Source organism: Pan paniscus, chromosome 7, assembly GCF_029289425.2.
Source record: "Pan paniscus chromosome 7, NHGRI_mPanPan1-v2.0_pri, whole genome shotgun sequence".
In the NCBI taxonomy this organism is placed as follows: Eukaryota; Metazoa; Chordata; class Mammalia; order Primates; family Hominidae; genus Pan; species Pan paniscus.
In genome coordinates this window covers 46901568-46927183 of record NC_073256.2, presented here as the reverse complement: position 1 = coordinate 46927183, position 25616 = coordinate 46901568, and the positions used below count along the sequence as shown (strand labels likewise).

Here is a 25616-nt window from a genome sequence, read left to right as displayed (position 1 = left end):
AGATTTTAAAACGTTTTTTGGGTGAAAGGAATTACTACCTTTGGAGTCATTAAATTCGCTTAAATATAAATATTGATGCCCACACATATATAGACACGGGGCCCCCTCACTACCGTTGTGGCGCTGGTCTTATCTCTGAAAAACACAGAACAACACAATGGAACAACTTCAATTCTCCTTGTTACAAATTATCCAAAAGCCAGAGCCTAACGGTGCCAAAAGCAACCGGTCTTGTTTACGTAAGGCTTGAAGGCTAATAGTTAACTTTCTCCCATTTAATTCCAGCAACAGTAAATAACGCCTCACTTTACACCGACAGAGGAGTGAGATGTCATGAAATGGGGAAGAAAACATTGAGTTCAAAGGAAAATGGGAAGGCGCTTTCCAGCCTCCTCCCACTGGCGCGGGCATGGGCGCTTGGGGCGGCCGGGGCTGCGCCGCCTGGGTCCCCCAGGCCCCAGCCGAGCTCCCGTCCGCGGCGCCCCAGCTGTCTGGCTCCCTTCCCGCCCTGGGTCGAGCCCGGCCCCTCTCGGAGGAGCCTGTCCCAGAGGCAGGCCTGGAAAAACAACAGCGAGAGAAACTTTGGCTCGGTGCGAAAAGCCAAGCCTCAAGTTTGGCTCCGGGCTGCAGCTGCCGGTTCCGATCGAGGGGCGGGGCGGGGTGTGTGTGTGGAGGGGGGTCACCACTCGGTCAGGTTCAAGTGCGCATGTGCGCGAGGAGTCGCTCGGGCACTTATTGAGCGCCGACTGTCTACGGGCGGCCGGGGGTGTGTAGCCCAGGCGCGCTGGGGGCGTGCTGGGCGGGTGCGGGGGCGCGGAGGCACGGGGGGCGGGCGGGGGTGTGTCCCGAGTGTCGCCGCTGGGCGCCGGCTGGTAGGGGCTGGCGTGCTGCTCCGCTCCCTTCCCGGGCGGGAATCCGGGCCGGGTTGTGGCCGCGGCCGCGTACGTGAGCGCAGTGTCCCGGGGAGGAGGGCAGGCCGGCCAGGTGGGCGCCAACCGAGCCTCGGCGGGCGGCCGGAGCGGAGCCGGGCCGCGGGCCGCGCCGGGAGGGCGGGCAGGGCCGCGGCCGCTGCAGCCCGGAGCTGAGCTAGCCGTCCGAGCCGAGCCGTCCGAGCCGGGGAAGCCGGGCGCGTGCTGCCGCTCGTGGCGGGCCGAGGTGAGCTGCGCGGGGACCTAGCGGCGCGGCAGCCGGGGACGGGGGCGGCCGCGAACTTCCCACGCCCCGCGCGCCCGCGGTTGTCGGGCCGGCGGCCTGGGGGGTCCGGGGGTCTGGGAGGCCGGGGCCGCGGCGGGCGGGGCGCGGGGCGCTGCGGCAGGGCCGGGGTGGCGGGCGGGGTGGATGCCGCTCCCGCGCGTCGCCTTGTTTACCTCGCTCTCCGCCGGCGCCCCCCCTCTCGGAGCCCCCTCCCGACTTCGGGCAGTCCTGACTCGCCCCTCGCAGGGACAGGGACCGGCCCGCCTGCCCCTCCCCGGCCCTTTCCGGCGGGGCCGCCCGCCCGGCCCTCCCGCGCCCGGCCTTCCCGCACCCCGCGCATTTCTGCCGGTTCCTGCCCACTCCGGCCGGCGCGCGAGGCCAGGCTGCGGGACGGGCGGGACAGAGGGACACACCCTCCGCCCGCGGGCGACCCGCGTCCCTCCCGCCCTGGCGGCCACCGCCCCCTCTGCCCGCACGCTCTCGCCCGGTCTCGCCTCCGCCCGCGCCCCTGGCCCTCCCCGGCGGTGGCACCGTGGGCTCACGCGGGTGCCCGGGGCGGGGGGGGGGGAGCGGGGCTGCACAGGGAGTTTGTCTTGTGCAAACAATTTCCAAGGCAGCGTTTTCTTCCCTGCCTGGGAGTGCAGGGCTCAGCGCCTTCACTTTGGAACTGACTCAGAGACCTAAAGAAGCCCACCTGGCCAGCGGGAAGGGGGGCCGCCGCCGCCTCCCGGTTTTGGGCAGCCCTGGCCAGTTCCCTGTGGCCTTGGAGGACTTCCACCGGGCAGGCGTTCCCATGATGCCAGGCTACCAGGCGCGGGGGATTCCTGCAGGCCGGCGCTGCTTTCCTTAGAACCCCCTTTCTAGAAGGGTACACCTGGGGGTTTTGCTTCAAAGTGAGTGATCCACAGGTATCTAAGGCCTTCTTGACACCCTCCCTAGGCGTTGTGTAAACAGAAGCGCCTGGTCGCAAATACCTCGAAACACAGGGAAACATGGCCATTAAGTTCAACTCCACAGGTCCTTTCGGGGAGCTGCTGTGCTCTCAGCACGTTGCCAGGCCCTCTGGGAGGTGGGAGAGGCACCGAAGAGACCCCAGGCTTCAGGAAGCCTAGGACTAGGTGGAAGTGATTTAGGAGTTTACGTTCAAGTTAATGTGCAGTGGCTGCCTGAGTTAGTGGAGATGCTGGAGAGGGAGTATATCAGATAAAGGAAAGACGAGATTGGGGAAGGGACTTGGAGTACTAAGTTTTGAAGTAAATGATGCCTGTGGAGAGTAACTCACCCGTAGGCCCAAAGACAAGAGGAGAAGAAAGTAACAGGTGGGATAATTTACAAAGTGGAGCAGAGAAGCAGAGGCTCATACCTGTCTCGGGGAGAGAGGAGACAGAAGGTGTAAGAGATGATTCCCTCCCTCCAGGGCTTCTACCCTCATAGAGGGGACAGAAGGTTGTCAGCATGTGAAATCAGACGCCAAGAGAGGGAATGGTAACTGTCAAAGTGCGAGGTGCAGAAATAGTTCTGTTGGAGTCAGAGAAGGGAGTTGTGGGCAGGGATCAGTCACCAGGACTGGAGGCTGACGCTCTTGAGATAGGCTGTGAGGTGGGAATGAACATGGCTTTCCAGAGAGACAAGGAGATGTCCTTAGCCAGACCAGGGAATGTATCCTGAACAGTAGGAGATAGAGGTGGAGAGGAACAATGGTTGAGATTGTGAAAGTCTTAGCCCTTTTGGTGATTGCATGCCACCCTGTGTGTCCTAAGGAGACATTCAAGGTTTTAGAGTGAGGGAATGGTGTAATGAACAACTGTAATGGAAGGGTTTTGGAAAGTTGTGTTAGGGGGACACATCAGTGAGCAGGCTGTTGCAGTTGCAGGGTGGCCATAGTTTGCACTGGGATCACTGGAAGTGAAAAAGGTGGGTTTGAGAAACATCACTGTTGAAATAATCTGTTTACAGGGCAGGGTGAAGGGATGAGATGAATGGAAATTAATTCTTGGTGGAAATTGATTCAACGCCAGGGCCTTGGAACTGCTGTAGTTGGTAACTTGAGAAATCGGAAATGTGTATTTTGGAGAGAAGGAATTGGCTACTCAGGCTATAGAGAAGTTTCTTGTGGCTGCTAAGATATCCAGATGTTAGTGTCCTGCAAGCAGCTATGGCTCTGAGATGGGGGAGCCCAGGGGGGACAGTGTTGCAGAGGCTGCAGATGCCGGGAGAGGGAAGGGGCTCAGAGAAGTGGGGAGGCTGCTGGTAATAGGGGGGCAGTGGAGGATGCCTCTGAGTGGTACTCAAGGCCTGAACCGAGGAGCTTCTGTTTCCCTCTGCTGCACTGCCATTCACATGACATTGCTCGGTTCTGAACCTGAAGTTGGAAAAGCAACTGTGGGCAATTGGGTCCTGAGGAGTATGGGCTGTTGATTCTTCTAATCTCGAGGGTGGATTGGAGGTTAGAACGGTGTAGAATGGGATTTGCTAAAGACAGTAAATTGCTGGGCTTTGAAACATTTTGAACTTTTCTGGGGTGGAGGGTTGGGGGATAGGAGTGAGAGAGTGAGGCAGGAGGACATTAGCCCTAGGAATATTGTGATTCCCAGGGCTGTTCCAACCCGAGCCTGGCACCCTGCAAGTAGAGGGGAGCTGGTGCTTTTTTTCTTGAGCTCTGTTCATGTTGCAAGGGTGACACAGGGTGATTTGCTGAACAAATTCCCCAAGCCTCAACTTGCAACATCTGAATTTGAATGATGATTGCAAAAAGTTGTGGAATGAGCTGAGAATGTAATTACTGTTACTTAGCCTCCTTGTTTCTCTGAGATGCAAGATCAGTGAACTAGTAGAAGAGGACTTGGGAATCAGATATGTTTCTTTATAGAGTGTGTCTGATTGTCCAAAGAATAATTGCATGAAGCAGTGGTCAAGCTAATTTACTCATTGTAAAGCAGTGTCTGTACTGTTTTGACTGTGACTTACATTAAGAAATGAAATTTACATCGTGACCTAGTACATACAATCATGTATATAAAAATCGAAGTTCATAAAGTACATACCTCCCTTTGCTTGGTGTCATCTCTGACATTTCTATTTTCTAGTCTATTATTTTTCATTTAAAAACCTCTTGTCTCCCACTAAGTTGATCTAATCGTTCTCTAATGGATCATAACCCACAGTTTGAAAAATAGAGAATTTTCGCATTCAGCAAGTATTTGTTAAGCCGTTTGAAGAGCTACTGTAGTACTGAAGGTGGAAGAAAGCTTGAGGAAGGGTGGAAGATTTACAGTCTCTTTGGAAAGATGAGAGACACCTTGATTAAGGAGCAAGCCAAGATGATTAAATGCCAACATGAAGAATAACTACCTGTGGGGTTCAGAGGAGGGGGGCGTGTTCTGTGCTGGTGTGGCATGGAAAAACATTTAGGGACAAGGAAGGAAGTCTGAGATGAACTGTTTTTGGTGTCTCAGGGTGCTGCAGATGTGGGGACGTATAGAGTGGGCAAAGCCTTGGAGTTAGGAAAGTGTAAAGTCTATGATTGTGTGAGAGAGAAGAACAGAGGGTTCTTGTTAGAGATTAGGGAGAAATCAAGTTGTTAAAGTGGGCTGGGGTCACATATAGGGCAAAGGTTGTAAACCGGTGGCCAGGGAGTGTTTTAAGCATATGGATGTGTTCTAGTTTGGACTACATAAAGGTGTTTAAAAATTGGGGGAAAAAATACAGAAAAATCTCTGGATATGCAGCTCTTTTAAAGAGTCAGATCTGGTGTTCATCTCAAGCTGAGAAGGCTGTCCCCTATGGACAGGAGACAGGCTCGTGGTCCCCGGGCTTCCTTTTGCCTCAGTCCAGTCACTTTCCATTCTTCACTTAGTCCTGTAGGCGTTTTGCTTTGCGACCTGAGTTTTGAAGAGACTCGAATGCTGGGCCAGGAAATTCGGGATTGCTGTCATGGGCTCTGGGTGGCCACTGAGGATTCCAGGTAGGAGTGTGGCATTATGGAATCTGAGATATTTCTGTGCACCGGATTTGTTTTAGGCAAGTCAATAGCACTTTTTGAGGAGCTGCTGGCTGGGACTTTGAAATATTTTTATGATGATGGGAATGGAATTATAGAGGGCTTTGACCTGTGTTCTCCGTAGTAAGGCAAGTTTCAAGTGACCGCAAGATTTCTCCAGCCTTTCAATTTTCCGCTTCTGGCTGGCAGGGATCTCTGAGAGTGATGTTGAGGTCATACCTTGGTGAGGTGTGAGTCACAGCCATCAGGTGCCATATGACGTACAATTCTCAGGAGCTTGGTATTGATCCAAATGGCTCCCAGCAGACGAGGCTGATTTGGGGTCCAGCTGAAGTGACTGAGTTCAGGACTCTGTGACCTAGAATAGTCTGATTTACCACCCAAGACTAAGAGCTCGTCCCAGATGAGCCACTGGTGAGAGAGACTGACCAATAGTACCCTGATGTTTACAGGTGGGACTAAAATCAATTATTTAAAAATACTGATCCGGCTGTAGTGGCTCACACCTGTAATCCCAGCACTTTGGGAGCCTGAGGCAAGAGGATTGCTTGGGCCCTGGAGTTTGAGACCAGCCTGGGCAACATGGTTAAGACCCTGTCTCTACAAAAGATAAAAAATCTAGCTGGGGCTGGGCGCGGTGGCTCATGCCTGTTATCCCAGCACTTTGGGAGGCCGAGGCGGGCGGATCACGAGGTCAGGAGATCGAGACCATCCTGGCTAACGCAGTGAAACCCCGTCTCTACTAAAAATACAAAAAATTAGCGGGGCGTGGTGGTGGGCGCCTGTAGTCCAAGCTGCTCGGGAGGCTGAGGCAAGAGAATGGCATGAACCCCGGAGGCAGAGCTTGCAGTGAGCCGAGATTGTGCCACTGCACTCCAGCCTGGGCGACAGAGCGAGACTCCGTCAAAACACACACACACACACACACACACACACACACTAGCAGGGTGTGGTGGTGCATGCCTGTACTCCCAGCTACTCAGGAGGCTGAGGCGGGAGGCTTGCTTGAGCCCTGCAGAAGGTGGAGGCTGCAGTGAGCTGAGATCATGTCATTGCACTCCAGCCTGGGCAACAGTGAGACCCTGTCTCAAAGAAAAAGTATACTGCTTTTGAAACATTAACAAAATGAAACTGAAGTGCATTTTAACAATGTGTGGCTATCGGATGCAAGGATAACCAGACGCCAGCTGAATCGTATCAAATTAAATCTATTTCCTGTCTTATATGGTGGTTTGTTTACTAGGCCAGAGAATAGTGCAGCAACTATGGTACATTTTGGCTTCAGTAAAGTATTTAACAGTTTTTTGAGGTATGATGGTCCTTATTAAATCATAAGTGGTAAGACGTGGGCTGGATGGTGTTATTAATTTAACAATCCTATGTGAAACTGTTAATTATTGGCACTGAGGCAGCCTGGAAGGAGATCTGAAAATGAGTACAGTAGGGTTCTATTCTTGGCCTTGATCTGTTCAACATTTTCCCAGTGTTGGCGGTGAAGACAGAGAAGGCGCGCTCATCAGATTTGTTAGTGGCGCAGAAGTGAGAGGAATTGCTGGTTTTGCAGACAAATCAAGGTTCAGTCGTCTAGAATTAGGAGTGCAAATTAAAAAGAAAACAGAAAAAAATTCAGTAAGGGATGAATTTAAAGTCTGATTTAGGTTTAAAAATTTGAATTGTAGCGTTTTGAGATTTTCAGTATCCTGATAATACCACTTCTGGGGATGTAGCTGAGACCATATCCACAATGTAGATGATGATTTATGCACAGAGATTATTCAGAGATTTTTTTTGAAAACTCTAGTAAAAACTTGGGAATAACCTAAATATCCAATGGTGTGGGCTAGAGGTAATAAATAAGTGAATTCTGATATCTTTAAAATAGAATGTTATGAAGTCATGAAAAATAATGTTTAGGAATAGCTTTAAAATAACAGGGAAAAATGTTTTTGCCAAAAGTTAAGGGACATCTACGGTGTGACTTCAAATGTTAAAAAAGCAACGTGTTTAGAAAATAATTGGAAGGAAATACACCAAAATAGTATATCAAAATACAAATACTAGTTGCTTCTGGTTGGGTTGAGGCATGCAGCTTTTTTTTTTTTTTTTTTTTAACATTTGTATTATTTGTCTTTTCTAGTTGTGTATATATTCCACAGCGGGGACATCTGCAATTTTTAAAACTTTTTATGGTTCAAGGACAAGATAGGGTAAAGTAGATGATTCATTCAGTGATTAATCTTGAGTGCCTGCTCGCTGTGTCAAGCTCAAGGTCAGAAACTAGAGTCACAGTGGAAGACAGAGTCTTTGACCCCAGGTTGGCACAGGTCCACTGAGGAGGGGCAGGGCATGGAGAAAAAAAGCGTTGGGATTTTTCTGTTGTTCATCAGTTCAGTGTGAGCCTTCAGTGGATGAGGCTTTTATTTTTATTTGTTTCTATTTTTATTTTTTTCAGAGAGTCATGAGTCTTGCCATGTTGTCCTGGCTAGATTCGAACTCCTGGGCTGAAGCGATTCTTCTGCCTCAGCCTCCCAAGTGGCTGGGTCTACGCACATGGGCCACTGAGCTTAGCTCTAAGATATGGCTTTTAAAAAATTGAATGCAGTTTATAACAGGATCAGAAATTCAGTGATCTAATCATAAGATCTAGTCTTAATGACCTTGGCTGGTCAGGTGACATTTGGACCCTGGAGAGCCAAGAGTTAATAGGGACATGAGCAAGAAGACTTGATCCTGGAAAGGAGAGTAGGATGCTGTAGGATAGGGAATAACTAAACTGTATTCATGCATTGGGTACACAGTAGCAGCTTCAAGTATTTTCCTGGTTATCAGACATAGGAAGGAGGAGACGTTCATTTTTACTCCTGGTGTTCGAATACAACCAATAGATGAAACAGTCACTTTATTCTCTGTAGCTGCAGATTCCTAATTTATGGCATGATTACATGATTCCTTGTCTGTAGAATGATCAGCGATCATGCTGAAGTTGATAGACTTTGAGGTCCCCTTTGACCCGAAAGACTGGGACAGCAGATTTCAGTTCAATATGAAAAAGGATTTTCTAGCTGGCAGATCTGTCCAACAGAGGAAATGTCTGCCCAGGAAGTAGTGAGCTTACGGCTGTTGGCGGTATTCAAGTAGGGCTGAATGCTGTTGATTAGGGATGTGGTAGAAGAGAAGGACAGGAATTAGGCTGACCTCCAAAGTCTCTTCCAATTTAGAGGGTCAGTTATTTAATATGTGACTTGTCAAAGCCGAAAGACACATAGAATAGGGGCTTTACCTTCAGTGGCAAGTATTTGAGTCAATATCATCAAGTGTGTTCTTTAAAAATGTTTATAAATAGGTCCCAGCATTTTTGAGAGACCCTTCTGGGATCATTTTAGAAAGGATGAACAAAACAAAACAAAAAACAGGCGAGGTGCATTGACTCACGCCTGTAATCTCAGCACTTTGAGAGACTGAGGTGGGTGGATTGCTTGAGCCCAGGAATTCAAGACTGGCTTGGGCAACAGAGAGAGAACTTGTCTGTGCAAAAAATAGAAAAATTAACCAAGCATGATGGTACACCTGCCCATGGTCCCAGCTCTTAGGAGGCTGATGTCGGAGGCTCACTTGGGCCTAGAGTTTGAGGCTGCAGTGAGCCAAGAGCAGTGAGCCGTGATTGTGGCACTACTGCACTCCAGCCCGGGTGACAGAGTGAGACCTCGACTCAAAAAAAGGAAACCAAGGATGAGAACTATTTTAAGTTGGGTCAGAACTCAGTTTGTGACCCCAGGGCTGCTGAAAATTAAATTTGGTCCTTAGGAAAAGCAAGAAGGTTGGTGGTGGCGGGGGGCCGGGAAATGGCCAGTAATAATGAACAACACAGATTGACATGTAGACAAGTAGTGGGATCATGCTGGGTGTGGTGTCACACCTGTAATCCCAGCACTTTGGGAGGCCGAGGCGGGTGGATTGCTGGAGGCCAGGAGTTTGAGACCAGCCTGGCCAACATGGTGAAACCCCGTCTCTACTAAAAATACAAAAATTAGCTGGGCGTAGTGTTGCTTGCCTGTAACACCAGCTACTCGGGAGGCTGAGGCAGGAGAATCACTTGAACCTGGGAGACAAAGGTTGCAGTGAGCCGAGATCATGCTACTGCACTCCAGCCTGGGCGACAGAGTGAGACTCCATCTCTCAAAAAAAAAAAAAAAAAAAAGGTGGGATCATCATGCCACTTCTACTCGGGATGATGACTAAATCAAGAGGGGGCTGTTAGTGGGTGCTGGGTCCTCTGCTTGGCCGTGGAGAATGTGGAGTGACCTTGAATGTCTCCTCCCACTTCCTGTCCCGCACTGTGGATTTATATCCCCAGGAGCACCTTGCTCAACAGCATCCTGACACCAGTGATGAGACGGAGCCATCTGATTGCTCTTCAGTTTAGCGATAAAGAGAATACAGGGCAGATCAATTTAAAGACATTTTAAAGTGGGATTTTCCAGGAAAACATATGTTTAGTTTATATCAGACAATAAATTTGTAATTTGAATTAAAAAAAATTTTTTTGAGACAGGATCTTACTCTGTTGCCAGGCTGGAATGCAGTGGCGCAATCATGGTTTACTGCAGCCTCGACCCACTGGGCTCGAGGCATCCTCCCACCTTAGCTTCCTAAAGTACTGGGATTATAGGCATGAGCCACTGCTTCTGGCTTAAAGTTTTTTTAAATTTTTGCATATGTATTACTTATAGCTTACATATGAAATTTTTTTTTTAGTTTAATTCTGCTTAACTTTCACTGAAATATATGCTTTATTTAGAATCCGCCCTGATTATTTAAAACTTTTAGATTCCTCTTCCTGATATTTTTGGATTACTTTTGTTGTTGTTTTTGTTGTTGTGCAGGTCACTGCTTGGACTAAATCACTTAGCAAAAGTTTCTTAGCTCTGCAAAGAGAATAGAGGTTTATCTCATCTTTGGAGAATATTGTAAGATGATTTTTGTCTCCACATGATTTATGCTTGCATTTTGGCATTTGAGAAATGAGTATTTGGCAAGGAAGTGCTCTTTTTATATGGGATGAAGCAATTTTGGGGTGCGCTGACTTAACAAATGGCAGTTTTAGGTGTATGTGAAAAGCATAGGCAGGACCTAGTTATTTAGAACTAGAGTTGAAAATTTTTGTACATTTGATGACAGGCCTGAGTCTCCTTTGTCTCTGTATCATTTGTGCCTCACATGGTGTCTGTCACATCAACTGTGCTTATTGAATTGCTGTGATTTGGTTCCCTGGGCTACATATAGTGGGTTTGGGGGAAAGTTAGGCTAACATGCCTTTTTTTTTTGTTTTGAGACAGAGTCTTGCTCTGTTGCCCAGGCTGGAGTGCAGTGGTGCGATCTCAGCTTACTGCAACCTCTGCCTCATGGGTTCAAGCATTTCTCCCTGCCTCAGCCTCCGGAGTAGCTGGGATTATAGGCTCCCGCCACCATGCCCAGCTAATTTTTGAATTTTTTTAGTAGAGATGGGGTTTCACCATGATGGCCAGGCTGGTCTTGAACTGACCTCAGGTGATCCTCCCACCTCAGCCTCCCAAAGTGCTGGGATTAACAGGCATGAGCCCGGCCTTTTTTTAAAAAAAGCAAAATATGATAAGAAATAATAGTTCCCAGCTGGGCATGGTGGCTCACGCCTGTAATCCAAGCACTTTGAGACTACCTGTGGTCCCAGCTGCTTTGAGAGGCTGAGGTGGGAGGATTGATTGAGCCCAGCAGTTCGAGACCAGCCTGGGCAACATGGTGAAACCCCATCTCTATAAAAAATACAAAAATGAGCTGGGCGTGGTGGCGTGCACCTGCAGTTGCAGCTACTTGGGAGGCTGAGGAAGGAGGATCACCTGAACCCGGGGAGGTTAAGGCTGCAGTGAGCTGTGCTGGTACCATTTCACTCCAGCCTGGGCAACAAAAAGTAAAAAGAAAAACAAAACACAAAAAACCAGTTGTCAGCCTTTTTGTCCTTTGAGTATCAGGAAGCCATATACAACTCTCTTAGTAAAAACAACCGCATTCAGTCAGTGGCTGCTTGTCAGAGTGCCGGAGGAATTGAAAACTCCCTCTCCTCTTTCTATTTTTCTTCTGCTGAAAATGAATTGCTCTTGGTGTGCTGTTCTTAAATTCATGTGTCCTGTGTCCATTTTAATCTTGTTATCTATTTTTATGGTGACTGTCGCCATGGTACTCATGCTCCTTGCATAGCACAGCAGAGATTTCCGATGTCTGATAGGACAGCTGAGAGTTCTGCTGCAGCCGGGAGAGAAACTGTGTGTGAGGAGTTATTTTTTAAATTGAGGTGTAATTTACATACAGCACAGATCTTAAGTGTGCTGTTTAATCAGTTTCGACACATACGTATGGAGACAGAACATTTCCATCACCCCAGATGAGTTCCTCGTGACCACTTCCAGATAAGCCCCACCCCCAACCAGAAGTACCACAAATCTGATTTCTATTGCCATAAGTTAGTTTTGCTCAGTAGGTTCTAAATATTATAATTTTGTCTCTCTCTCTTTTTTTTTTTTTTTTTAGACAGTCTTGCTCTGTTTCCTAGGCTGGAGTGCAGTGGCACAATCACAGCTCACTGCAGCCTTGACCTCCCCAGGCTCAAGCCATTCTCCTACCTCAGCCTCCCAAGCAGTTGGGACCACAGGTAGGTGCCACCACACCCGGCTAATTTTTAAATTTTTTTTAGAGACAGGGTCTCACTGTGTTGCTCAGTCTGATCTCGAACTCCTGGCCTTAAGTGATTCTCCCACCTTGGCCTCCCAAAGTGCTGGGATTACAGGCATGAGCTACCTGTGCACAGCCAATTTTGTATTTCTAAGGACTCTATAGGTAGTGCTTTGAGGAGGAGGCGGGGGGTGTGTGTCTGTTTAAAAAGCAGTAACCTATGTGGTTAGGAGTCCCCAGTGAGTGAATAATAATGTTTTAGAGTTTGTGCAATGGGATGTTCAGATTCTTTTTTCTCATTAGCTCAGGGGATTTGGATTTATATTAGGAATCCTGATTCCCAGCTGAAAGAGTCAAAACCACAGACAGCTAGGCCTGGTATGGAGGAAGTATGATTGGGCAAGGGCTGGCTTATTAGGGAACGTGTGTGTTGTGTTAGAGTGCTGCAGTGCTGGGTTGGAAGAACTGGAATTACTCCTAGGACATCCCTTTGGATGACCAGAAGTCCCATTGACATACTTTCTCTTTTTTCCCTGCCTTTTCCTTGAACTAGCATATAAATTTAACAATCCACGGAGTTGCGGAGTTGGGCTTGTAATATTGAAACAAGATCTGTGCTGCAAAGCCCACTGCTGACTGGAAACGCAGATGTGCACTGCTGAGCTCACAGCCCCTGGGAAGCGTGGCCCAGATTCAGGGTGAAATTGCCCCCAAACATATTATTGAAATGCATTGAACAGGGACTGTTTCTTTTCTTTTTTTAAAAAAAATTTAAATGAAATTTTCATTGCGCAAGTTAGTACACGAACACATTCTCTGGAGGGGAAAAATGCAAAACTTCTGCAGCAGTCAGAAAGTTTTCCTTGATGACTGTTCCTAATCCCAGTCCCTTCCCCAGAGGTCCAGCACTTTCATGGACTTGCTGTTCTTCAGATGCCTCACATACTCACATCTATACCTATAGGACTTACAAAAAGTTAAGTGCATTGGCTGTGGATTACATAAGGTCTCTTTACTGAATTGCCTCTCCCTCCCTCAACAGGGTGCTTGGTGATAGTTCCCGGCTCCTATGCAAAGGTCTCCTTGATTTTGTTTAACCTCTGCCCGGTCTCCCTTTGAATTAGAAGGCTACACAATTACTTCACCTTTCCCTAATTCATGGGCACTTCAGTCATTTCCAGATCCTTTACTGTTAAAAACGCTGATACCAAAAAACATTGCTGCACAGACCTCTATAGCACCTGTGAGTTTTCTCTGGGGTAGGTACTGAGAAAGTGGAACTGCTGGGCCATAGGGTTCTTGAGTTGTGCATTGTAACAAAGATGCATTGTGGGGTCAGTTCCTCACTTAGAGTTACTGTGGGACGGGGGATGCCTGCCCTGTGCTCAGACATTAAGCAGTTATTTGAAGACAAGGGGGCAGGATTTAGAGTGTGCTAGGTGGATGCTCACCGGCCTCACAGGTCGCACATACCATTGCTGGTTTGTGGGAAGGGTTGGTATTGGGAAGGGCTCTTCTGGGCCTCCTAGTTAATTCTGCCTGGTTCCCGCCCCCCAACCCCTGAGGACTTTGACCCGTACGTTGATAGTGGTTGTGTGGAAAAGAATCACAGGCCGAACGGGCAGCCCGTTGTGGACTCTGGATGGGAAATTCTAAACTCAGTTCACTTGGCCTGGAGACCGTCACCGCACCTGCGGTTCTTCTCCAGGCTGCCTTTGTAATCCAGTGTGGCTTAAACACTCAAGCAAAGCGTGAGGCGTTTGGAAGCATGATGTTCTTTAAAGGCATCTAGAATGCGGCCACGTGGCTGTTATTAGCAGTTTATGTTAATTACAGAAGAATGGCATGTGCCACTGTTTACGATTCTGGCCTTCATCTCTATCTTTCTATAGAACTTGTGGAAAACATGACAATTAATCCTATCAGATCAAACCCATGCATTTAGGAGCCAGTGTGGCAAGGGAGGGAGCGGCTGTGCCCTTCCTGAAGACAGCTTTGTGGCCGGTTGTGGGCCGGTGTCCCTGGCCACCTGGGTGGGGAGAGGCAGAGGCCCCTTTGCAGCCTTCACGATTTTACGTGCATTCAACCTCAGATCTCCATGCAGTCTGTAATGAAGCAGTGCTAGTTGGACTCTAGGGCAACCCCACTCGTGCATTCATTCACTGTCCAAATGCAATGTGCACTTCATTTGCCTTCATTGGGGTATTCCAGCATCCCCTCTTTGGTCTCCAGCTGATGTTAGTGGGGCCTGCCTTTTCTGTCATTTCAATATTTGGTGACCAAGCTGGCGTTCTACTCCTCTCTCCTACTTGGTGGATTCTCTTGGGGCCCTCCTGGCCTTGATCCTTTGTCCTGAAGAGCACTGCCTTCTTAGCTTGCCCTCCCTGTCACACAGCACATTTAGGTTAATGGTCCTCTGGCCTTATAAGTCATCTTTTTTTATCCCCCCCGGCCCTGAGACAGGGTCTCACTCTGTTGTTCAGGCTGGAATGCATGGGGCAATCACAACTCACTGCAGCCTCAACCTCCCAGGCTCAAGTGATCCTCCCACCTCAGCCTCCTGAGTAGCTGGGACTACAGGCACATGCTACCACGCCTGGCTAATGTTTGTATTTTTTGTAGAGATGGGGTCTGCCTGTGTTGCCCAGGCTGGTCTTGAACTCCTGAGCTCAAGCCATCCTCTGCCTCGGCCTCCCGAAGTGCTGGGATTACAGGTGTGAGCCTCCACACCTGGCCTCATCTTTCTTGACAGGCAGTAACCAGTGTTCCCAGTGTGGTTGATTTTATAGGATGGGGGTGGGCAGTGTGTTTCTTTTTGTTTTAGTGCTTTTGCAGTGGCACTGGACAAAATGTCTTTTTCCTTTTTGGCCTTCGTGGCCACAGTAGATGACAGTGCGTTCCACAGTGACATCAGGTCTCTTTACTGGGTGTGACTGTTTCCATAGAGCTCTTGCATGGTTTTCATTTTTTTCTTACCATCTCTTACACTGCCCTTGTTGATGTTAAAATTTACTGTATTTCCCTCGCATTTGCACAAACTCTTTCTGATAATTTTCCGATAGGTTTGGCTCTTCACTGCCCGGGATTTGGTGTCTACTTTTTTTCAGGTCAGCATTTATCGTGCACTTTTGGTAGGCACAGTGCTCAGTATCCAACATGCATTTTCTCACTGTTTCCTCTCTCAGACCTGGGGGATCAGAATCTCTAGGAAGGGGAGCTTGGCAACTCTTAAAAAAATCAAGGCACTTCTGGAAAAAAAAAATTCATTGCCTCATTAAAGCCCCAAATTATCCTCTGGGATAAGATCAATACTTTTTCTCATTTTGCACATGAGGAAACTGAGGCACAGAGAGGTGAGGTCATTTGGCCAAGGTCACAATGGGGAAGTTTGAGCTTTTTTTAAAAACTATTTTTTTTTTTGAGATAGGGTCTCACTCTGTCACCCAGGCTAGAGTGCAGTGGCATGATTTTGACTCACTGCAACCTCCCAGGTACAAGCAATTCTCATACCTCAGCCTCCCCAGTAGCTGGGATTGCAGGTGCCCACCATCATGTCCAGGTAACTTTTGTATTTTTAGTAGAGATGAGGTTTTGCTATGTTGGTCAGTCTGGTCTTGAACTCCTCACCTTAAGTGATCCACCTGCCTTGGCCTCCCAAAGTGCTGGGATTACAGGCATGAGTCACTGCGCCCAGCCGGAAGTCTGAGCTTAAGGCAGCCCTGACTGTTTGTGCATTCTCTTTGGGATATTTGTAAAGGGTGAAATAAGAAGAATTGTCGCCCTGCTCCTGGGGGATCCCATGCTTGATTCTTTGCTGTCATAATGCACATTTCCCGTTCCATGCCACAACCACTAACACCACATTAGCCTCTTGGTGACTCATGTTTTTAAAAACAAGGAAGCTTACGTGGTCATCTAGTTTGGTCTGTCACTTGATGCATACATTTCCTGGCTGTACAACATAGTAGAAAGAGCATAGCTTGTCTGGGTCTGGTGGCTCACACCTGTAATCCTAGCACTTTAGAAGGCCGAGGCAGGAGGATCGATTGAGCCCAGGAATTCGAGAAAAGCCTTGGCAACATGGTGAAATCCTGTCTCTACAAAAAATACAAAAATGAGTCAGATGTGGTGGCATGCACCTGTAGTCGCAGCTATTTGGGAGGTTGAGGTGGCAGGATAGCTTGAACCTGGGAGGTCAAGGCCGCAGTGAGCTGTGATCGTGCCACTGCACTCCAGCCTGGGTGGCAGAGGGAGACCCTGTCTCAAAACAAACAAACATAGCTTTTGAAATCAGACACATTTGGGCTCACATTCTGAGTTCTGTCATTTTCTAGCTTCGTGGCCTTGGGAAAATTACTCACCCTGAGATTCAGTTTGCTCATCTGTAAAATGGGAATGTTGATGGTATTTATAATCTCATGGGTTATTTGTGGGGGATTAAATGAGACACAGTCTGCGAAATGCTCAGCAAGTTGACTGGCACTTAAGTCTTTGATAAATGATAGCTGTTAGAACATTCCTGAATGCACATCAGTCTTTGAAAGGCCACAGATTACATATAAGGGTTCCTGTTATTCTCTTGTCACTTAGATGTGATTTTATTTCTTGGGAACATCCTACTGCCTTTTCTTCAAAAGATTCTCCTCTTCTGCTGGCCTTGAACTAAGTCCAGTCTACCTGCTGGCCTGAGGTGGCGGGGGTGTGTGTGTCAGCCCCCTCAGTTGTGTTCCTGGGGCAGGCAGAACTCACCAGCACCCGGTGCTGATTTTATCCCTTCCTTCTCTGAAAACTCGGAGAGTATGTGCCAGCTGCTGTCTGCGATTGATGCACATTTATTTTGTCACTTGGGCTCAGAACGTCCTCACCAGTGAGCAGCTTCTGATTAATGCCGCCACCCCATCCATTTCAAGAAAAGCTTCAGAGAGTGGCACCCCAACATCCTAAGCTGGGACTGGGGTGAACTCTCATTCAGTCTGTTTCTCCATCTCTCTTTCGTCTCGAAACTCATTCTCATGCCCACAGTTATTGGGGCATAAAGATTCCTTAAATGGCTTCCTCCAGAGAAAAATACGTTTAAGGCACTTCCTTAGTGGTTTGAGCCCTGGGCGAGCCCCTCCTCCACTCCGTTTATTTTCCACTATGTATTTAAATCTTCCCCGATGGTGCCTGTCTTCTCGTCACTAAGGCTGACTTTCTGTTTTTGGGGTGAAACCTGTGTCTCCTTCAACCTCCAGTCACTCAGCGGATTTTTTTTTTTTTAGATTCATAACATATTTTATTTTGACTTATCTAACTGATGTCAAAAATGGAAAATGTTCACATGGATATTCATCTAACTCATGGGCTCCATTCTAAAAACCCCCTTTTTAAAAATCAGGCTTCAGTGTCAGATTGCTGAATGTTTTTTTCATTTTCCTGAGAGATGCAAATGTTCATTCATTCATCTCATTATACAACACAGTACATAAATGTAGCTTCAGAGCGTATTAAGTGCTTTTATACACAAGTGCTGGCTGTGTGGACCAGGTGGTAGCTCATTTAGGCCCCAAATTCATTAAGGGCAGGGTCTGACTCTTAGGCTTCTTAATATTTGGTTTGGTGCATGGTCAAGAGCTGGACCCACATGTTGCATAGCAGCAGGGCTGATATGTTTAAAGACGCTGGGCTTTTTCTGCTCTGGGGCCCTTTCCCGGGGGTTCTGGTGAGTCCCTCCCCAGGTGGGTCTGCCCCCACCTGTGTGGGCGGGATTAGCTCCCAGAGGCTGGCCAGGCCCCACCTGGGGGAGGCTTGAGGGCAGGGCCCCAAGGCTGAGATTCAGGCTTGGGGGAACAGAGCAGGAAAGAGACCCGGTACTGAAAGTGAGCGGGGCAGGCACCTAGTCACATGGATAATGGGCAGGGGTCGGTCACTGGCTTTGGCTCCAGGGCCAGAGCCGTCTGACTTAGTGTTGAGCTCCAAGCATGGAACACTGGAGTTGGTTCATTTTGACCAGCAAGCCTCTAAATGGGTGCCTTGATTACCCACCGCAAGGAGAGGGCAGTTGCCTTTTTATGACATGTTGATTCCAGCCAGGTGAGTCACCAGGTAGCTCTCATCCTCCTGCCAGGCTCCCCTGCCTGTCGGTTTGGCATTGTCAGATAATGTGATCATTCATTGAAGTGACATTTGAGTTCCAAACCAGTTTTCTCCTTTAACCATTTCACCCTCAGGAGTGATTCTCCTTTGTTTGGCATTGTCAGGAAATGTGATGATCCATTCAAATGACTTTTGAGTTCCAAATAGTGTTTCTACTTTAACTTCCTAAATGAAAAAAAAAAAAAAAAAATTGGCCAGGCACAGTGGCTCATGCCTGTAATCCCAGCACTTTGGGAGGCCGAGGTGGGAGGATCACTTGAAGCCAGGAGTTCGAGACCAGCCTGGCCAACATGGTGAAACCCCATCTCTACCAAAAAGGCAAAAATTAGCCCGGCATGGTGGCAGGCACCTGTAATCCCAGCTACTTGGGAGGCAGAGGCAGGAGAATTGCTTGGACCTGGGAAGAGGAGGCTGCAGTGAGCTGAGATGGCGCCACTGCACCCCAACCTGGTCGACAGAGCGAGACTCTGTCTCAAAAAAAAAAAAAAAAAGAAAGTAGAGTCCATGTTCCTGTGTTCCTCTGCTTTCTTCAAGGAGCGAGAACGTAGGAACCCTTTTTGTCCTCTTGGGATTGGCACCTGGGGCGTTGTTAGGCTTTTAAAACTCTCACGTCTGTGTTTTATATTTTTGGAATGGCAGCTTTTTTTTTTTTTTTTTTAATTGCCAGCTTTTGCTTGTTGTTACTGCAAGTGCTTCCAGTAAATCCCTTCTCCATGAAACTCACTCTCTTCCTCTGGATCCCCCCAACTCACCCTCCCCAGGCCTGAGCCGCGCCTTGCTGCTGGGTCTCCACTTGTGGGGAAGAGAGAACTGGACCAGGACAGCGTGGGAAACTGACAATGCCACTGCTTGCTAGCTTTGGGATTTTGGACAAATAGGTGACCTTTTTGAACCTGTGTTCTCAGCTCTAAAATGGGGATGATCTTGTTCCTTCATATTTTATTGAGTTGCTGGGAAGTTGGGAAAGAAGAGAAGCCCCCAGCGTGTGCATTCAAGAGAGTATAAACCTGAGTGCCATTCAAGCATTTGTGGGTGCTTTGAGGTCCTGTGCAGGTCTCTTAGAAGTTTACCCTGAAGACTGCTAGAATTGCTAGTTCTGTGAGGCTTGTTCTCCCCAGGGATACTCGGCTCCTTGTTCCCTCCCTCCAGTCCTGGCTCTGGGTAAAATGCCAAGTCAGCAATCATCCATCTCCCCACCTCCTTCTGAAACTGTCATGTGGTTTGAGAACAGTTTAAATCAGGTTTAACCACACTGCACGCTGCCCCTGCCCCACCACATACATGCACGCCCCAGCGTCCAATGCATTTACAAAAACACTGCAGGACAACTGCATCCCCTCACCCAGACATCTGTCAGCATAGTCCTGCTTATACCTGCTTCCTTCTGTCTACCTGTTTTTAAGGAAACCCTGTCTTGGAAGCAAGTTCGAATGCTCTTGATACTTTTGCCTTCATTTTAGGGCCAGCAGCAGGTATTCTTTCTTATAACACGTTTTTCTTGAATCTGGGCCTCTTCTTACCGCTGGAAGATCAGCTGTTTAAGATCAGTCTAAGGAGGCTGCAGTCCCATCGGTGCCAGTAGAGAGGGTTGTGGATTCCTGAGCCCTCACTATGTGCCAAGGAGTGTCCTAAGAGCTGTCTTGTGTAATAGGGTAGTGTGAACTCCAGAGTTGTGAACAAAGGCACTGCGTTTCTGAGAGCAAACAGGGAGGTAGGTGTGAAGGAAGGGGAAGTGTATTTTTTCCTGGTAGAGCTGTGAAAACGCTTTCCTGCCAGCAGCGCAAACAGAAACAGTCTCTTTTACTTGATTGAATGACTGTTGTGCAGTCAGACCAGCAGGAATATTTGTTGATCAGGATCGTTTATTATTTGCTGGAGAGAATTTGCTGTAAGCAGATCAGATGACCTATTTTTATGGCCCATCTGCTGGAATATGAAAATAGTAGTGTTATTTGGGAGTCCCTTCTTCCTCCTTTCCATTACTGTATTACATCTATTACTTAGAGTAATAGGAAGGCTGGATGCTCAGTTATAGGGTATGCCATCAAGAAAATACCAGCCCTGAATGGGAGTTGGACAATTATTCTGGTCCCTGTCAGTCTTGATATTCTATCATTTTAATTTTACTGGTAGTCTAAACTATTCTACACTGATGCAGCGTAGTCCAGTTTTTTAAAACCTTCAGAAAAAGACAATAATTAGAATGCCCTGAGAATCCACATTGTCACACTCTGACCAGCTGATTGAGAACTTGAATCAATCACCAGTATGCTCAGTGCCATGTGTCTGAAGCTTGTACTGTGAAAATCCTAAGTACACACCACACCCCTCTTAAAAATAGGGTAACAGGACCTGATAATTCCAGAGAGCTAGAAGTTTTAAGTCACGGCTTTTGATGCTCTTGCTAAGGCCCTGGCTTTCTATTGAAAGCCAGGAGGAGTTGTCTCCTACTTCTTCAAAGAAGAGGTCCGTGTATGCTTAGCGAAGTGTCTTTTTTTTTTTTTTTAAACTTTCTTTGGGGAAGACATACCAGAAAAAAAAGGCTTGAGAACCAGCCACCAGGTAGCAGTTGGGTATGGGATGGGACAGTTTGCTTCTGCCAAGGTTCAAATGGTGACCTGCAAACCAGGAGGACCATAAACATATTTGCATATACTTACAAATATGCTTGCAAGTACTCATGGCATTTGTCAGCAGAGATGTTGGCTAAGAATTGCTGAAAATGAATTGTTTGGGAATCTTGTTCTCCATGGAGTTCCGTTGTGAAATAAGAGATGCAAACATTCACTGCAAACATTTTGGCCTTTGATTATTTATTTATTTAGAGCTCAGACGATCCTCCTGCCTCAGCCTCCTGAGTAATGGAACTATAGGCGTGTACCACTATGCCCTGCAAGTTTAGAACATCACACTGAAAAACTTAAGTAAAAATGTTATAGATTTAAAGGAAAAATTGGCACTTTTCTGATAAGAGATAAAGAATGATATGCTTAAATATTAACCAAACACCTAAAAACTTAAACTGTTGTTCCTGCAGTGATACCCAGTGGAGATAATAAAATATACAGAGAGCTGAGTTTAGCAGAGAACTGAAGCTCTTGGCAGGAGGGTTTATATCCCTCAGTTGACCTATAAATTATTCATTAGAGAAGTAGCAAGCACCCACGCTTTTGCAAATAGCAGTCTTACTCCAAACTTCACCCTTCTTAAGTTAAAAGAAACCCCACGAGTTGTGCAGTGAATCACTTTGACTTATGACTTGTGTTCTGGAAGTGCTGCTAGGTGATATCATAGCTCGCTGCAGTGTCCCTGGGTGGTAGGAGAGCACAGCCACCGTGCGTGTGTGTGTGCACGCACACAAGTGTGGGGGCGTGCCTACGTGTGCTGAGACATGTGGTTGTCCAGCAACAGTTACATGACAAATAGCAGTTTGCAACCCCGAACCACAGAGAGAGTTTGTTTTACTGTTCTGCCTGTTCCAGTTCCTTAACTGATGGCAGATGTCCTCATTAAGGGCTATTAGCACATCAGAATGTGTTTGCTGAGCCCAGAAAAGAGCTAACTCCTTTTGGACATGGACTGAAAGATGTTATCTAGGGTAGCCAACCCCTCCTGTTGGTGACGGCAGTAGGGAGTGAGGAACACAAGGGGGCTTGGTATCCCCTTAAAACTTTCCCGAGAAGCCTTCAGCACGAGTTTGTTTCAGTCAGGGAATTCCGTAAGAGGAGAATGTAAAATCATAAAGTGGGATTTGGCTGTGTGTTGAACTACTGTTATTGTTACCCGGAAATAGGTGTTTCTTGATTTCTCTTGGCTGCTCCAGAACCATATGGCGAACTAGGGGATGGCTGGTTTATAGGGACCATTGATAGCTCCCAAGAAAGAACTCACCGGAGGAGTGAATGAAGTGGAGATTCTGGAGGAGAGAGGTTGGAAGGAGGCCACCGCTGGAATGGTGGAAGTGCACCAGGTGGGCAGGACCCCCGGAGTGATTATGAGACAGCAGGAGGTCCTGAAAAGTCACAGGCGGCCCAGAGTTAACCTTGCTCCTTGACCCACCTGTTGGCAGAGCTTTGCTGATGCTGTCATTTGCTCTGAGTCCCCAAAGACCCTTGGTTACTTGTGCTGTCTATCGAGTTGCATCTGTAAATGTCATGAGTGTGCTGATTAACACAGGCGAGGCATCGAGTGATGCCTGGTGATGCTGCCCAGCCTGGATTAGTCTAGATTTGTATTTCTCCCACTTCCATGCTATTAATCCCCAGTATAAACTTGGCTAAAGTTTTCCCTGACTTTTTGGGTTGATTCCATTATCCCTTTGCGTGCCCTGCCAGAGGGCAATATGTGTATAAAGGTCTTCCCCAAACCCGAACTGCTAAATGATTAACAGTGGCTTGGGCTGCTTAACAGGGTCAGATTAAAGCGTTGACCTTTATCCTGTAGGTAAGAGGCCAAGATGCAAGTGGAGAAGAGATTTTTTCAAGGAATGAAAGTACGTGAGAAAATGGATGTGTAGACTTTTAGATCAGGAGCTATTTTTTCTTTTTATCTTTTTGAGATGGAATCTCCGCCTGTCTCCCAGGCTGGAGTGCAGTGGTGTGATCTTGGCTCACTGCAACCTCTGCCTCCTGGGTTCAAGTGATTCTTTTTTTTTTTTTTTTTTTGAGACGGAGTCTCACTCTATCCCCCAGGCTGGACTGCAGTGGTGCGATCTCAGCTCACTGCAACCTCTGCCTCCCGGGTTCAAGCGATTCTTGTGCTTCAGCCTCCCAAGTAGCTGCGCTTACAAGTGCACGCCACCACACCTGGCTAATTTTTGATATTTTTAGTAGAGATAGGGTTTCACCATGTTAGCCAGGCTGGTCTTGAACCTCCCGACCTCAAGTGATCTGCCTGCCTTGGCCTCCCAAAGTGTTTGGGATTACAAGCGTGAGCCACTGCACCTGTCCAGGAGCTATTTTTCCCATCAAGGTTCACTAACATAGGGAAAAAAACACCAAGTTGATGAAAATCAACTTAATTGAGTGTTTTATTTTGAGAGATCCCACACCTACTAGAATCATGGCAGGATTGTGACCTCTGACACCAGACGGACGTGAGTTCATACTCAAGGCTGCAGTTCCTAGTTGTGCGGCTTTGGCATCCTGACCTCTCTGAGGTTGTCACCTCATCAGAAATAGAAGACCATTGGTTCATCTCAGATCCTTTTGAGGATTAAATTAGATACAATTTATGAAAGCTAGTACCTCTTAGGCACTTAATAAAGACAGTTTCCCTTCCTTCTTTCTCTTCTGCTTTTAAAAATTAAGATTTGGGAGTACTATAAATAAAGCCAATGAGAAAATGTATTTTGGTGTGGAATTCTGGCCAGTTAAAGGAGAAAGGGGACAGGAGGGCTCCAGTCAGAAGTGGCAGGTTCACCAGCTCCATGCGAATCTGGCAGGCCTGGAAGGTTGCAGGCACAAACAAAATAGGCAGTAGAAAGCAGTCTTTAAATTAAAAAAAGAATAAGGCTTACAAAAAACATCGACCGAGTTTGTTGGCCAAACATTTCAGGCGCTGTCTGAAGACTGGGAGCCCAGGAATTTGGGAAATACTACCCTTTCTTCATTTTCAGTGGTAGAAACCCCAAACTTCCTGCTCTAGAAAGTGGGGAGGCCATTAGTTTTGTTTTGTTTTGTTTTGTTTTTTGGCCAAGAAAAGTGGTGCAGTTTCTTTCTCTGGGTTGATGCTGCCATCTCATGTCTCTACGTGGCATTGCGGCTTCACCTCTGGATCCTATCAGCCCAGTGAAATTGAACTGAGAGTTAGAGGTGCTCCATTTTAGCCTGAGGCTCCAAAGACGAAGGTATGTAGGTGACAGTGTTTTAAAAAACAGTTTAAGGCCAGGCACGGTGCCTCATGCCTGTAATCCCAGCATCTGCCTGCCTGCTGAGGCAGGCAGATGGCCTGAGCTCAGGAGTTTGAGACCACCCTGGGCAACATGATGAAAACCTGTCTCTACTAAAATACAAAATATTAGCCAGGCGTGGTAGCGCACACCTGTGGTTCCAGCTACTTGGGAGGCTGAGGTAGGAGAATTGCTTGAACCCAGGAGGCAGAGGTTGCAGTGAGCTGAGATCACGCCACTGCACTCCAGCCTGGGCAACAAAGTGAGACTCCATCTTAAAAAACAAACAAACAAAAAACACACACACAAAAAACAACCAATTTAGCTTAGGTATACATTTTTTTCTTTATAGTGGCAAAGAATCTACTCTTTACATTTGTCTCCCTTTTTATTGTTACAATGAAGCTTTCAGCGAGAGTGTTATTGGATGTAGTTACCAGATACCTAACTAGGAATTTCTGTCTGCGTGCTGTACTCCATCCTTTTCCTTATATTAATATTTTCTTTGCTTTCTGGAAAATTCATGGTGGAGATACTATGCCAGTAGATTCTAACCTTGAGTTTCTGCATAAAATGCTCATGAAAACCAGCATTTTGCCCCTTTACTCAATATTTGCCAATCTATTATTATTCTTTACAATTCTTTTGCCATTTTGGTTTTGTTACTATGGAGATGTTTGCGAACATACCTTGCTGGAATGGTTTGGAAAGAGGCTAGGATTTGGGAGGTGTGGAGATAGTGTGGTACCCACAGAAAGAGAGCCTGGGGGGCTTCTGGACAAGGGTGAAAAGGAAAGAAGGCTTATGCAACTGTTCAAAGATAGCTTGAGCTAAGGGCTGTGCCACAGGTGTCCTCTTCAGGTGGGTGGGATGGGAGGGGCACACCTGAGTGGAATTAGCCCCATAGGCACTGGGGGTGGGGCAGTCAGCATTGATGCTGAGGACCCTGGAAACCCTGGTGTTTTATACCTGCTGTGACCCCACAGCACCTGGGATGTGCTTTGCACATAATAAGCGAATGAGCGAATAGTAGGGAACAGAGGACTGGAACAGCAGAGATTAGGAACTGAGGAGCCACGTGTGCTCTGTAGGAGGAGGGCAACCTGAATTTGCAAAGCACTGGGTCTGACTCGTCCCCTTCTGCCAGCCGGGTCAGGCCTGGGAGCACTGCAGGTCAGCTGGTCCCCTGGTAGGGACCCACTTCGAGAGGCCTGTTCAGATTCTTGCACCAACTACCTTTGCCATCTGAACAAGTCACTTGTGCTCAACATCAGTGTCTTCAAGTGTAAGATGAGAGGAACCTGGTTCATTTCTTTTTTCTTTCTTTCTTTTTTTTTTTTTTTTTGAGTCTGAGTCTTGTTGTGTTGTCCAGGCTGGAGTGCAGTGGTGTGATTTTGGCTCACTGCAGCCTCCTGCCTCCTGGGTTCAAGCAATTCTCCTGCCTCAGCATCCCAAGTAGCTGGGATTACAGGCATGTGCCACCATGCCTGGCTAATTTTGTATTTTTAGTAGAGACAGGGTTTCATGACGTTGGCCAGGCTGGTCTTGAACTCCCGACCTCAAGTGATCCATCTATCTCAGCCTCCCAAAGTGTTGGGATTACAGGCATGAGCCACCACGCCTGGCCAAGCTCGGCAAGTTTCTATGGCTCTTTGCAGCTTTGAGCCTGCTGAGCTTGAGAATCTATGTGCATCA

At 47.5% G+C, this 25616-nt stretch overlaps 1 protein-coding gene across 10 annotated transcripts in view; it reads left to right on the top strand.

Annotated features, from left to right (window-relative positions):
- Positions 1 to 397: 397 nt before the first annotated feature.
- ZNF395 (zinc finger protein 395) overlaps positions 398 to 25616 on the top strand; it is a 41408-nt gene continuing 16189 nt past the window's right edge. For 2 of the 10 annotated variants that reach the window (XM_055116397.2, XM_055116395.2), the window contains exons 1-2: positions 852 to 1155; positions 11756 to 11876. Coding sequence is in view for 1 of the 10 variants with exons in the window: in XM_063606681.1 (XP_063462751.1) it covers positions 21984 to 22001 (18 nt within the window). In the remaining 9 variants the exon portion in view is untranslated. Of the gene's footprint in view, positions 591 to 684; positions 767 to 851; positions 1156 to 1909; positions 2088 to 11755; positions 11877 to 21982; positions 22002 to 25616 lie in introns of those variants that run through there. The other 8 variants (XM_063606683.1, XM_063606682.1, XM_034965895.4 and 5 more) reach the window with 8 other exon arrangements.